Source organism: Myotis yumanensis, unplaced genomic scaffold, assembly GCF_028538775.1.
Source record: "Myotis yumanensis isolate MYYU_CA2020_CCGP unplaced genomic scaffold, mMyoYum1.0.hap1 SCAF_8, whole genome shotgun sequence".
Taxonomy (NCBI): domain Eukaryota; kingdom Metazoa; phylum Chordata; class Mammalia; order Chiroptera; family Vespertilionidae; genus Myotis; species Myotis yumanensis.
The window spans coordinates 44,807,191-44,820,919 of NW_027223759.1; the positions used below are offsets into that span (position 1 = coordinate 44,807,191).

General features: G+C 43.4%; 1 protein-coding gene across 2 annotated transcripts in view; it reads right to left on the reverse strand.

Moving 5' to 3' along the window:
• The window catches only part of PDK1 (pyruvate dehydrogenase kinase 1), a 33,372-nt gene extending 25,896 nt beyond the window's left edge, over positions 1-7,476 (reverse strand). For both annotated transcript variants that reach the window (XM_070422748.1, XM_070422747.1), the window contains exons 1-4: positions 7,251-7,476; positions 5,278-5,419; positions 2,996-3,067; positions 256-440 (exon numbers count right to left, since the gene is read on the reverse strand). In XM_070422748.1, the coding sequence (XP_070278849.1) occupies positions 256-440; positions 2,996-3,067; positions 5,278-5,419; positions 7,251-7,437 (586 nt within the window). In that variant the 5' untranslated portion in view covers positions 7,438-7,476. The remainder of the gene's footprint in view (positions 1-255; positions 441-2,995; positions 3,068-5,277; positions 5,420-7,250) is intronic.
• Positions 7,477-13,729: the final 6,253 nt, after the last annotated feature.

Here is a 13,729-nt window from a genome sequence, read left to right on the forward strand (position 1 = left end):
CCAAAGCCCATTTCCAGATTTGAAAACTGTTTCTCTAAGTGGTACTTGAACAATAGAACAAACATTTTTCTTAAATATAAACACAGTATTTTTACATTCAATAAAAACACCTCCTTTGTATAGCAGTCTATTTACTTTTCTCAATACATAAAAAAAGTAAAATTAAACATCTTCCTTAAAGGGAAGTTTTCTAAATAATTTAAAATATACCAATATACTTTATTTAGCTTCTTTTCTTGACTTCCAGACACTTACAGTGCTGATTGAGTAACATTCTAATTGAAATTCGACTCATGAAGAAGCGATCCAAAAAGTACTGAACATTCTGGCTGGTGACGGGATCCACCCCGAAGCTCTCCTTGTATTCAATCACACCCTGAGCCATGGTGGGAATCACGTCATTGTGTCGGTTCCTGATCCGTATCACGGTATCTGTAAAGCTAAACAAACCTGTCTCTCAATACAGCCAAGTATTTGACAAGTGAATTTAATACTAAAGTCTAAGTTTAACCAACTACACTAGGCAAGCAATCCCTAATTCAGCAAAAGAAGCCTCAGTGCATGTTGTCCTACACTTCTGTAAATATATTTCAGATCGTTAAATATACTGAGTCTGTAACGGTGTAAGAACCTCCAAAATAAAACGTTTGAAATTTATTTTCTTGAAAGTCTTAAAAGTAAGGCTGCAACAAAACATAATCCTAAAAATACTATGGTTTTCCTTTAACCATTGTCAGCTGGGGTCATCCGAGCCCTCGCTATGAGGACAGCATTCAGGGACATTCAGTCTAAGAGAAGACAGAGCACTTGCTTCTAGGGAACACATGCTCTGTAAGGAATGAAGATGAATGAGCCAATAAAGCCTGTCTGCTTTGGAACTAGTCCCTGGGGCTCAAAGAGAGAAAGAACCACTTAGAACAGAAAAGTAGGAAAGAATTCTAATTTCACTCATCCTATAAGTTTAAAAATGGGAGAGGAAAAGTCAACTGTTATGTGAAAAGAAAAATTTTCAAATCATCTGGCCTTCCCATTTCTGTCGTTTAGAAGACATTCTTGCATAGATAATTTAAAGAACTAAATAAGAGAGAAAAGGAGTCTTAATTAGGAAGTAATAAAATCCATTCTGTAACATACCCATCAGAATTTACACTTTTGAATGAGTGCTTTCCCATTCAGTCATCATCTTGAGTACTATTAACTGATTCCAATGATGCTCTCACAGCTCAAAACACTTTTGAAATTCCTAGTTTGTAATTAGCTTCAAAACCAAACTGTTAATCCAAAATACAAACAAGAAAACTCCTCAAAAACAGCAAACATCTCATCATTTCTAGTCACCCCTTTTTTAGTTTATTTCACCTTTCCCTCTTTCTTTTATTTTTTTTTAATCCTCACCTAAGGATACATTCTCCATTGATTTTTTTTAGAGAGAGTAGAAAGGAGAGAGAGGATGGGGAGGGAGAGAGAGAGAGAGAGAGAGAAACGTTGATGTGAGAGAAACACAGCGATTGGTTGCCTCCTGCTCATGCCCAGACCGGGGCTGGGGATTGAACCTTCAACGGAGGTTTGTGCCCTTGGCCAGGAATCAAACCAGAGACTCTTCAGTCCATGGACTGATGCTCTAACCACTGAGCAACCGCCTAGGGCATCACCTTTCTCTCCTTTTTTAAAATACAAAACAGTATTATTCCGCTGAACTCCTCTGAATGATTGTTTCCAGAAGGTTCAATAACATAATCCATGTAACATAAAAGTAACATAATGTTTACTTTTAAGACTACTTGTGTCCAAATCTGGGCCCCACCATTTGCTAGCTATTTGACCTTTATGCTACCTTAAGTTACTTAATCTCTTTGCACAGAAAGTAGTATCTCAACTGAACTGTTTTAAAGATTAAATATCATTCATGCAAAATGTGCTCCATAAGTAGGCACAGAGTACATCCTGATGTTATTTTCAGACCAAAATCATAAAACTGAAGCTTTAAAAATTAAGTGTTGCCATCACCTTTACAGACAGTCAAAGAAATGTATTAAAGACTGAGGACAACAAAAGAGGTGGTCTCCAACTTTTGACCAACAGTCATTGGAATAAGCAGGTAACTGCCTGAGGGGACTACTTGCGTTTGCCCGTTCTGATATGTTGGTCATATTACTTACATTATCTTACAGACCACAGGTCGTAAACCAGAGACCCACAGACATTTTCTGTAGGCCTTCAGTATTTTTAAAATTTTTTAATTAGTTGTCTATCATTCAAAATTGGGAGATTTTACATTAAAAATCTAGATGTGTGCCTGGTGTGGCTCCGTAGTTAGAGCATTGGCCCATGCCCCAAAGTGTTGCTGGTTCGATTACCAGGCAAAGACACATACCTGAGTTGCAGGTTTGATCCCCAGCCCGGTCCGAGTATGCGGGAGGCAACCAAAAAAAGTGTCTCTCATCTCTCATCTCTATCTCCCTCTCTCTCTCTCTCTCCCATCCCTCTCTTCCACCACTCTCTCTAAGAATCAATGGAAAAAATATCATCAGGGGAAGATTAACAAAAAAATCTAGACTTGTGACTTTTCTTTAAACACACAAAAACCTTAAATGATCTGGGTGGCGTTCCAGTATGGCAATGATCGGCTGGAGCTGAGGGTGGCTGGCTGGAGCTGAGGGTGGCTGTCCTTTAGATGCCTGCGCTCTCCAGGTGAAAAGTCCTCACCTTCCATCAGGGGGCACTGAGGCCACATCTTAGGTATCTGTTGACCACCACACTTGAGCTGTGTTTTTTCTTACACTAGAGATCAGAGGAGCGTGAAGCATTTCTTGTTCCCCAGTACAATTTCCTGCTTTATGTTTACTTGCCTTGCCTGTATGGGCTGCTTTAGACAAATATACTGCCACGTGTTCCACTACAGTGGGAAACTAAAAGTTAATCAATTTATATTTTTATATGATGTTTAAAAGGTACAAAAATTATGTTCAGAATTAGGTCAAGATAGTATACTTACTCATAAATAGCTTTAGCATCTTCAGCACTTTTGTCCTTAAAATCAAGAAGTTCCTGAAGACTCTGGATATACCTAAAATACAAATCAACAGGGTAAACTTGCTCTTTCACACTTTGAGAGTTCAATATTGTGAAAATGCTCGAAAGGGATTTTTAACATTTCTTATTTTTTAATTTAGTATAGTGCTCTAAATTATGGTTGAAGTGGGATTTATATACATAATCACATTTGAGCAAAGTTCCTGGCACAAACTTGCAGAATGTGCACATTTTCTCCTAAAAGCATAGGTTAAATTTGACTAAAGAATTATAAGATTTCCTACCTCTTCTATTTTTTTAAAACTTCTATACTCTAAAATAGCTATTTTAATAAAGAGCTTCTTTCATTTTTTTATTCATTTTTTTCAGAGAGAGATGGAGAGGGACAGAGAGATAGAAACAGCAATGAGAGAGGAATACCAATCATCTGCCTCCTACATGCCCCCTACTGGGGATCGAGCCTACAACCCAACATGGACTCAAACTAGGAATCAAACTAGTGATTCTTGGTTCATGGGTTGACACTCAACCACTGAGCCACACCAGCCGGGCTAAAATAGCTTTTAAACTTCCTAAACTTACCACTGTAAATTACAGTATAAATGATGATTGTCATGAGAACTGTGTTTCTAACCAATAGCTATGTGATCATGGGCAAATGCCTTGTCTTAGCCTCTGTAAAATGCACAGCCCAGTCTATCTTGGCCTAAGAGTCTAACTTAAAGGTCTGTGTTTTAATCCTTAATTTTAGATGTTCATGTCCAATCAATAAATATTTGTTAAAAGCCTACAATCTATACCACCTAGTTCTTTTAAACAGAACTGAACAAAAACACAAAAGTCATGAGAATGTAGGTTTTAATTTATCTAACATCTCAAGGTAGTGAATTACCTGTTAAGGAAGGAGCCAAATAAAGGAAGTCAAAATGACTTTCTCAAGGTCATACCACCAAGCACAAAGGCAGTGCAGGGCCTGAGCTAAAACAGCCCGCTGTCATTCAATGACCTTCATGAGTATAAGGTCTGTTTAACTGCCCTAACACAGCAGATGTGGGGAAGGGAGTGGGGAGGAGGGAATTAAAGGGTTTTTAAAATCTGCAAATCCATATGTTGGTTTGGAAAGCTGTTGTTGACAAACAACTTGCCTCTCTACATTCCAGAGTTAAGTGATTCTGATACCAGCAGGTATCCTTTAACTATTAATTTTCTCTTCATTGTCAAGAAAAACTGTGCTCTTTTATTCAAGAGAGATCTGAATACTTACAACATATTAGGCACAGATCAGATTTTAAATTGCAACATATGCTATTTTTTAATGAAGAATTAAAAAAAAAACACAGGAATAAGCTTCCAGAGAAAAGTATCTTCTCTTTCACTTATTATTTAAAATTGATGTTACATCAGCTTCTTGCACAAACTGTACTGCCTACAAAAGGAAAGCAAGGATCTCCATGAATCATTATCAGGAAATGTCTTGCAGCTAAATTTTTTTTTCCATTTAAACTGAACTCTGACAGACTTGATTGTTTAAAACATTTAGTGATTAAGAGAGCTATTAAGTTAATAACATTAACAAGGAAGAATGTATTTAGGTGGCCACATATGGTGTACACCCTTTATAACTCTTGTCATTTTTTGGAAGAGAGATCAATCAGTTTCTATACGATTCCAATAACTTCTAATTGTTTTTTAAATGAAAAAGAGTTTAACTTGTGTGATTTATAAAGATATACTTCAATAAAATAAATTCAGTTTATAATAATATATGCACTTTTTAATATATTTCATCTTTCTGACTGCAGCAAAGCATAGTAGAAACAAAGAAATCCAGGTTTGAATCCCAGTTCCAGTACTAGGCAAAAAAAAAAAAAAAAAAAACTTCATCTGTTGGAACCTGTTTCGTCATCTGTAAAATGGAGATAATAATGACTACTGGGCAGGGTGTGGAAAGGTTTAAAGGTGCTGTACATAAATTCCTCACTTCAACAAATGGCATATATTATTGTAACATCCCTGCAGATTGAATAACATAAATCTTAAGCTTAGTGTCTGCATTTCTGTGCAGTTCTGATTGTTTTTTCTCAAAACCAAGGAGTGGCAGCATCCAGGACTCTACTAAAGAGCAACCTTAAGATTCTACTAAAGAGTAAAAAAAAAAAAAAAAAAAAAAAAAAAAAGGATTTATTTGCTTTAACTTGAGTTTAGTCCACAACCCCATTGAAATTGCCAACATGGGACTCTTACCAGCTTTGTACCAACTGAACTGATGGCGTCCTGAGAAGGTTATCTGGGAGAAGACTTATTTCTTTCATTATATTTGCCAATCTAACAGGCAACTCTTGCCGCAGGAACATAAATGAGGTCTTTTCACAAGCATTCACAGATCCTGAAACCAGACACGGTGGGAACAGCAGTAAGTGGAAGCCATAAGGCAGCGGAAGCCAAGAGGCAGGGAGAAACACAGAGGGAGTTATTTGGCCAGAAACATCAGAGGGGTAGCATCACCATAATGACAGGGTAAGTAAAGGCGGGCGAGGGATGAGATAACCCAGTCTCTAGGGCATCCGGAATAAACCTTCCAATTCCTGACATTCCAATTGCTATGTAGAGCAATGAAGAAACTTTCCTGTCTCCATTATTTGCATCCTTACTGTAATTTCCTGTCTTAGAACGAATGCAACCTGAGCAAGTCCGAGCAAGGTGAGGAGTCTAACAGGACCTGCAAAGCCTACCCTATACAAACTGCTGCTGCCATCATTTACAACATGTTTCCTAAGTCTTGGTTTGTAAGAAGTGAATACCTGTCTAAGAAACAGAAAATCTTGTCAGGCGCACAGGAACCACTATGCTAATTAGAGAAATTCTGTCATGTGCATGGGAACCACTATACTAATTACTATAACCAAAGAGTAGATGTAGAGAAGGGCTTTCAGGCAACAGAGAGCAAAAAAATACCAATGCCCGCTCAGCAACCACCTTCCAGCGTCTCTCCCAGCAGGTCCTATTCAATTGTCTAATGCCAGGAAAGCAGCCTGCTCATTCCTCCATTCCTCTATCAGGATACTAAACAGGCCCACTGTAGAACGTCCCCTGGCAAGCAGTTCCATTTTAAATTAAACTGAAGAGTTAGATCACATCAGCAATGCATTTGAAAGTCACTAATTTAATCTTGCTATTTCTGCAAGAGACAACCTTAACAGAAATTAGATTGTCAACAGCAGGAACGATGGTATTAAAGGAAAACATTTTCTTGTGAACGTTGAAAGGTATACTTGTAAACAAGGCCAACTTGACCCCTTAACCACACTAGGGACATTTTAATATAAAAACAAAATCCGAGGACATGAGCCCCCAAAAGTTGCCCCTGTAAACCACAACTTTGAGATAAAGCTGCCAGCCATGCTGGTATCTTTCAAGCCCACTAGTGATCCGTTCATGACCTAACAGCACTCACAATGCAGGAGATAACTGTTTTACTTAAATTTTATGACTTCATTAGCGTGTATCAGAGTTTTTTGCCTTTTCCCCTCAACACCCCCATCATGAGAAGTCAAAGGGCCTAACTTTGCAATTCCTCTGTAATCTGTTGTATCCTTTCTAGAAAACACATTAAACAAACAAAAAACCACCCAGCACCCGGCAGAGAAAGAGGAAGGTGGTAGTCGCTTCCAGGGGGTGAACTGTGCATCTTGCACTCGTGCACTTCACACGTGCTCAAGACTTATTTGCTGCTGATGACATGAACAGGCTATTGGTGGAAACACGCAGGCCAGTGACAAGGAAAACATTCCAGGAGACACCGGGCCGGTTATAACCTGCTTCCCCTACCGTCAGGCCAGTTGTAAGCAGTCATCATACAAACGGGGCATGTATCCTCACTCTGCATTGTGTGCCACGACCCCCGGAGGTGCCCTCTCCCAGAGGCCCGGCTCGGCAGGGGCCTGGCCGCCGGCGCGGACCTGCACACGTGCGCGGCCGGGCGGGCGGGCGGCCGTTCGGCCGGGCCCTTCGGGTTTTCAGCAATCACCAGAACAAGGCACACGCCCCGGTTATGGATCCGACCTGCGGGCCCAGCACCTGAGCGTCTGGACCGGCCCCGAGGGAGGAAGGAAGCCCCGAAGGCGCTGGGGCGGGGCGGGGGGGACCGGGGGTGCAGAAGCGGGGGCTCGGAGGCGGCCGGGGCCGCGCACAAAGGCCCGAGGCCGGGCCGCACTCACCGAAGTCCAGGAACTGCTTCATGGAGAGCGGGGACGGCGAGAAGCGCGCGTAGAAGTCCACTTGGCCCGGGACGCCGCGCTCGGGCACCGGGCCGGACGCGGAGGCCGAGTCCGAGGCGAGGCTGCGGCGGGCGCGCGGGCCCGGGCCGGCCGAGGCGGCTCCGCGCAGCAGCCGCGCCAGCCGCATGCCGAGCCCGCAGGGAGCCGAGCCCGCGCGCCAGGCGGCCGCTCCGCTGCGCTCCGCTCGGGCGGCGGGACGTGCGGGACGTGGCGAGCCGCGGGGGCGGGGCTCTGTCGGCAACTGTCACGCCGCGGCCGCCGCCCCCCGCGCCGCTGGGCCGGGTCCAGGGGAGGGAGGGAGGCGGGAGCGCGCGGGGCGGCACCGGCGGGCGCGCCTCCCCGGCTCCGGGCCGGTCCCCGCTCCTCCGGGAGAGCCGGCGAGGCGGGGGCGCTGAGTACCCCGGCGGCGTGGTGCGCCCCCTTCCCGCGCCCTTTGGGGACAGATCCCACCTTCCTGCTGCCTCTGCCTCGGCCCGGAGGCTCGGAGACGGGCCTGCGCGGGGTCCTGCTGGGAGCGGGGTCCAGAAAGCCTCCTCTGCGATGCCAGCCCCACCTTTACCGGAGGGGAAACAGACCCAGAGAGCTCAGGAGCCGCGCTGGCCGAGCAGGGGCACATGCAGACGAACGGTGAGCCCTGGGGAGTGTGGCCCTCAACACATCAGTGACAGCAGCCCCACGAGGACGTCACTGGCAGGCAACCTGGAGCAGTACCTGCGGGCATTCCCAGTGCATGTCACCCCCTGCACTCAGCTGCCCATCTCTGTACCTGTCATCTGAGGGTCACCACCTTTTCCAGATTTCTAAATAGTGAATATAACACTGGGCAGTTTATAATGTTGGTTTAATCGCGTAGATAGAGCTGCAAAGGATACAGTGAAAAACACTGCTGTCCCTTCTCTCCACTGCTGCTTCCCCATTTATCCACCCCCAGTGCTTTATGGTATGTCTTAGATGCAACAAAATTACTTCTCCATGGGTGTGAAATGTATCAATTTATATATATATATATATAATATATATATATGTATATATATATATGAAAATAAAAATCCAAAGTGAGAGGCAGCAAGCATTTGAGATCACACACAAAATAAATATTCTGGAAGCACTGATTCCAGCATGAACCCAAACAGCATTCTGATTATGGAATGAAGGCAGAGGGTTTTATGAGAAAAAGAAGGGGAAATACATGGGTAAAAGGAATTTCTATTGGTACTAATAAAGCGAAGTCATTTTTCAGATATGCATGGCTCTTTACTGATTATAAAGAATGGCTTTAATGATCAGTCCTTGTCGGAAGCTTGTTTTCCTGTTAGCTTTACAAACAGTTGTTTGGAGAACAGAGCTGCTCTGGCCCACTTTAAAGGTTATTTTGCCCAGTTCAAACATTCCAAAGGTTCGAGGAGTAAGACAGAGCAGTTGTTCTGGAATGGCTGCTGAGACAGATATGTAGTCTATACTTATGGCATAAAATAGCAATTCATTCCTCTATGGTGGTCAGATCTTCAGTTGTAGAAACTACGTCTAAAGAATGAGATGAGAGTCTCTTTTTAGGGTGTATTAGACCCACAAGTTTAGCTTGAAGAATATTGACCACCTGGAAACAAGGGTAGATAGTTGAGGGGATGGGGTGGAAGCAGAACCTAACATACTCTCTGAAAGTGGTGCCTCTAACCATTTTTTCTTTTTCAGATTTCTGTTAACATGGTAGTTAAGACTTTGATAAAAATACCTTAGAGGAAGCAGTATGAACATAAGACTATGATATGTAGAGAAAGTAATGAGGGAGGAGGAATTATCTCATTTATATGTTTGCTGCCTCACTAACCATATTCTTACCTCCCCCCTCTGACCGGCTTTCATCCATTCTATGAATATTTGTTGAATGCCTACTAATGTGCTAAGTAATTACTAAGTAATGTTCTATCTACATAGTTGGGAATAAAGCCGCATGCAATTCAAATAGGCTCCCTTTCGGATATTCCTGCTCTTACAAACACGTATGATAGGGACCAACCTGGTACAATTTTATACCATATCTTCCAATATTAGAGTGCCTGCTCTGTGAAAGAATGATTAAATTCATTCTTAGTGGTTCAGACAGCAGATAGAGGACTTGTGGGTGGAAACTTAGAAAGAGATCTGACTCACATGAAAAAACATTCAATGGTTACAATCAATGGACTGTGGAATGGGCAACTTTAGAGAAAGACAGGGTTCTTGTCAATGACCATTAGCCTCTAGACAACAGTTTTATAAGGACAGTGCAGAGGGGATATGGGGAAGCAATATAGTACAATGAAAAAAACTTGGGTTCTGATTTTAGGTCCTGGCCCTGCCATGTAATGGCTGTGTGACCTTGAATGTGTTACTTGGCCTCTTTGAGCCTCAGTCTCCTTACCTAAAAAGGCAGACTAGCCCTGGCCGGTGTTCTCAGTGGTTAGAGCATCAGCCTGCGCACCAAAGGGTCACAGGTTCTATCCCTGGCCCCAGATGGGATGCCTGCAGATGCCTGCAGGGGTCAACCAATCTCTCTCTCTCTCTCTCTCTTTCTCTCTCCTTCTCCTATCCTCCCTCCCCCTTCCACTCTCTCTAAAAATCAATGGGAAAAAATATTCTTGGATGAGGGTTAACAAAATAAATAAAAAATAAAGAGGGAGGATACTACCTGAGTCACCGGGTGACTGTGACCTAGATGGTATAACACAATGTCCAGGACATTCTAGAGCTGCTCACTAAAGGGCATCTATTTTTTATCATTATTGCTGTGTTTTTTTAAAATATATTTTTATTGATTTGTAGAGAGAGGAAGGGAGATGGAGAGAGAGAAACATCGATTGGCTGCCTCCTTTATGCTTCCTACTGGGGATCGAGCCTGTAACCTGGTCATGTGCCCTGACTGGGAATCGCACTGGCCACCTCTTGGTTCATGGGACGATGCTCAACCTACTGAGTCACACCAGCCAGGATGCTGTGTGTTTTTAAAATTATTTCCTTGTTAGGATTTCCTTGTCAGAACCACTCACATGTTTGGCCTGAAGCCAACTTTACCAAAGGTTTGGGAGGAAACAATGTGAAGTTGAATATTAGACATCCTTAAATTTGTCCCTCAGCCATTTCCACAACTCTACTCCAGCCTCCCTTCATGTTGCCTTCCTCTTTTCTTCTTTTCTTCCTTCCAGACCACTCCCTTGAGCTCCAAATGCTTCTCACGCCATGATGCATAGTAATATTCAACTCCCTCAACCTCTGTGTACAACTCTGAGCAACCCTATTTGCTTTCCACCTGAACATGTCCAGGTGCTCAGCTAAACATTAACTTGTGTGGAAGCACAAAAGCCCAACAGAAACCTTGAAATTTATTTTAGAAGGTTATTCTTCTAGAAGCCAGTCCAACTGTTTTATAACATGTATTTCTTTTTCTCCAGAATATATTCACAAATTCCCACCCAATATACAGAGAATGGGTATATGAGAACATATATAAATGGCATCAATCTTTTTCTTTTTGATCAAAGCCTTAGGGCCCAGAAGCTGGAGAGAACATTGGATTTTTTTCAGATGTCTGTTAACATGGCGGCCGGTAAGACTTATGTAAAAGTATCTTACAGGGAGCACTATGGGCATAACACTGTAAGAGACGTAGAGAAAGTAATCCAAGGGTGATATCTCCTTTTTTGGGAGGATATCTCTTTTATATTATCTTTACTAGAGGGCTATATTATATCTATATTTAATTATGTAGCTATAAAGTACATGTTAAGACAATAAAAATCTTTATATGTAACACTAGAGCAGTGGTTCTCAACCTGTGGGTCGCGACCCCTTTGGGGGTCGAACGACCCTTTCACAGGGGTCACCTAACACCATTGGAAAACACATATATAAATACATATTGTTTTTGTGATTAATCACTATGCTTTAATTATGTTCAATTTGTAACAATGAAATTGGGGGTCACCACAACATGAGGAACTGTATTAAAGGGTCGCGGCCTTAGGAAGGTTGAGAACCACTGCACTAGAGGCTCAGTGCAAGAAATTCATGCTCGGGTAGGGTCTCGAGCAGCTGATGGCTGCCATCCGGGACCTCTGAGGCCTCCCAGGCCTCCCTTCCCTCGGTTAGCCAGCTGGCCCCACCCCCTGGTCAAACTCCCAGTCGAACTCCCAGTCCATGGGGACAATTTGCACATTAGGCTTTTATTATGTAGGATATCTGGGACAGATCCTCCTATTCACTGAGAATTTATCATCTTTGTTGGGCTGATTTGACTGAAGAGTAGAAAAAACAATGGAAAACAAGCTAGCTGTGTCACCCCGACTCCACTATCTTCTGGCTGCATAGGGCTCAGAGTGAAACCAAGGGTCCTTAATGACTTTGATTAAATTTAGTTTTAAATCATAGCTCTAGAAATCATCTCTCTCTCCCTCACCCCCCACCCCTTCAGAGACCTAGTCTTGACGTAAGTTGTGTTTCAGTTTCTGAGCCTTAATTGGAATGACCCCCTGCCTATTTTCCCATGAAACCAGAGGGCCGCTGGAAAAGACCTCAGAGCTGTCTTCAAGACATAAAGAAATAATTCATTACCCTTACCTCACCTCCGACCAGTCAGCTCCCAGCACAACCCCGAATCCCCTGGTGTCTTGTGATTTTGCCCTATATAATCTTTAACCTGCTTACCATGGGGGGATCCAGGCTTTTGAGTATTAACTTCCCGTTCTCCTGAATGGTGCCATTTATAATAAAATAGCCAATGTTCCTCCACTGCAAGTCTGTGTTTAGTGTTTGACTCTGCTAGTGCCAGGTGAACTACCTTTCTGTTCTATAACTAGAGGACAAGAGGAGAAGAAAGTCATGGTTTCTATTCCACTGCTCCCTTCTTGCCAGGCCATGATTTGTGTTCCTCTTACGTGTGGCCACAGCTCCCGCCCTCTGACCAGGGAGCCTTACATGTGGTATCACTTTCCCTTTGTTGTTTTTGGGGTGGGTGCTTCACCACCCCTGCTGCTTACCTCTGCCCACACCTCTGTAAACAGTTCCTTTTTTCCCATTGTAATTAGCTAGTTATTAATAATAGGAAATGGGAGGCCAGGCATTATAGGCATTACCATTTGGGCAGCTTGACCAGGAAACCACCGGCTCATTTCCACAGATAACTGGGGGAAGAGACCAACCCAACAAAGAGATAGATGCATGTCCAGTAAAGTCGGGTGACATAGGGAAGATGCCTGTCAATCTAGCCTGAGGAACCATGGATTGCCTAGAGGGGATGAGCCACTGCAAGCCCGTGAAAACCCACACACAAACAAAAACAATGCACTGTATTCCACGGAAGCAACATTTTCCCCTGCGTACATTTGCCTTCTTTCTTTAAGGAGCCCTGCCATTTGCGTTATTACTAGTGCAGTGATGTGGAGGCCATCCTGTTCACCAGGATTTGTCTTAGGGAAAACCTATTTATCTGGAGTAAGTACTGCACTTTGACATGCTGCTGGCGCTGAGAGACCCAATCCCCTGGGAGAGCTGGAGGAACAGCTGTGCAGGAAGCCCGGGAGGAACTCACTTTTCAGAGCAAAGGGGTAGGAGAGGTGGTGGAGAATTGCCAAGGCTGTTTCACAATGAGACACTCCCTGTAACCTTCAGTAAAGTTTACCCAAAAGAAGGGAAAGACTGTTGAAACTGGACCTTTTATGCCTTTGTGCAAGTTGGTGAAAAGAATGGATTTTGCATTCTTTTGGAGAATGGTAGCCAGTGGGGACAGCAGTTGTAAGAGAAGAGCCTAGGTCAGTGCTGAAGGTGCAAACCCCTCAGTATACAGTCTGGGACAGGAAGAACTCAGACAAACTGGAATTGGTGATCTGAGCCTAGGTCTCTGAGGATCCAGGAGTCTCCTGCTGACTCTCAATTATACATCCCATCAGCAGAGTTCAAGTCCCCTTTTTGAAAGTTTGTTGGGTGGGGAGGTGCACATGTCTATTTCATCTTCAATTTCCCTTTATTTCTTCCTGTCATTTGTTCTTGCGTTCCTAGCTGCCCCTTCTGGGGTTCATTCCTTCGTTAAGTGTCTCTTTAGAAATGCTATGTGCTGGACGTAGCATTTGGAGCATGATTTCCAGGTCCCTGCTCTCCTGGTGCTTCTGAGGGGAAGAAACAAGTAATAAATAAATATGTAGATTATGTTAGAGAGTGCTAAGCTATAAAGATAATAAGACGGAGCAATAGCTCTGTGTGTCGGGGGGGAGAGGGGGGAGTGGGCGCGATATGGAAGCTATTTACTGAGGAGGTCAGCAAAGGCCCCTCAGATTAGCACCTTCAGAGGCCCTAAGAGAAAAGGTGTCAGTGTGACCCTTCCCACCATGATCCTCAGAAAACCAACCATCCCTCTTCTAAAGAACAAAACAAAACAAAAAATCCCTAAA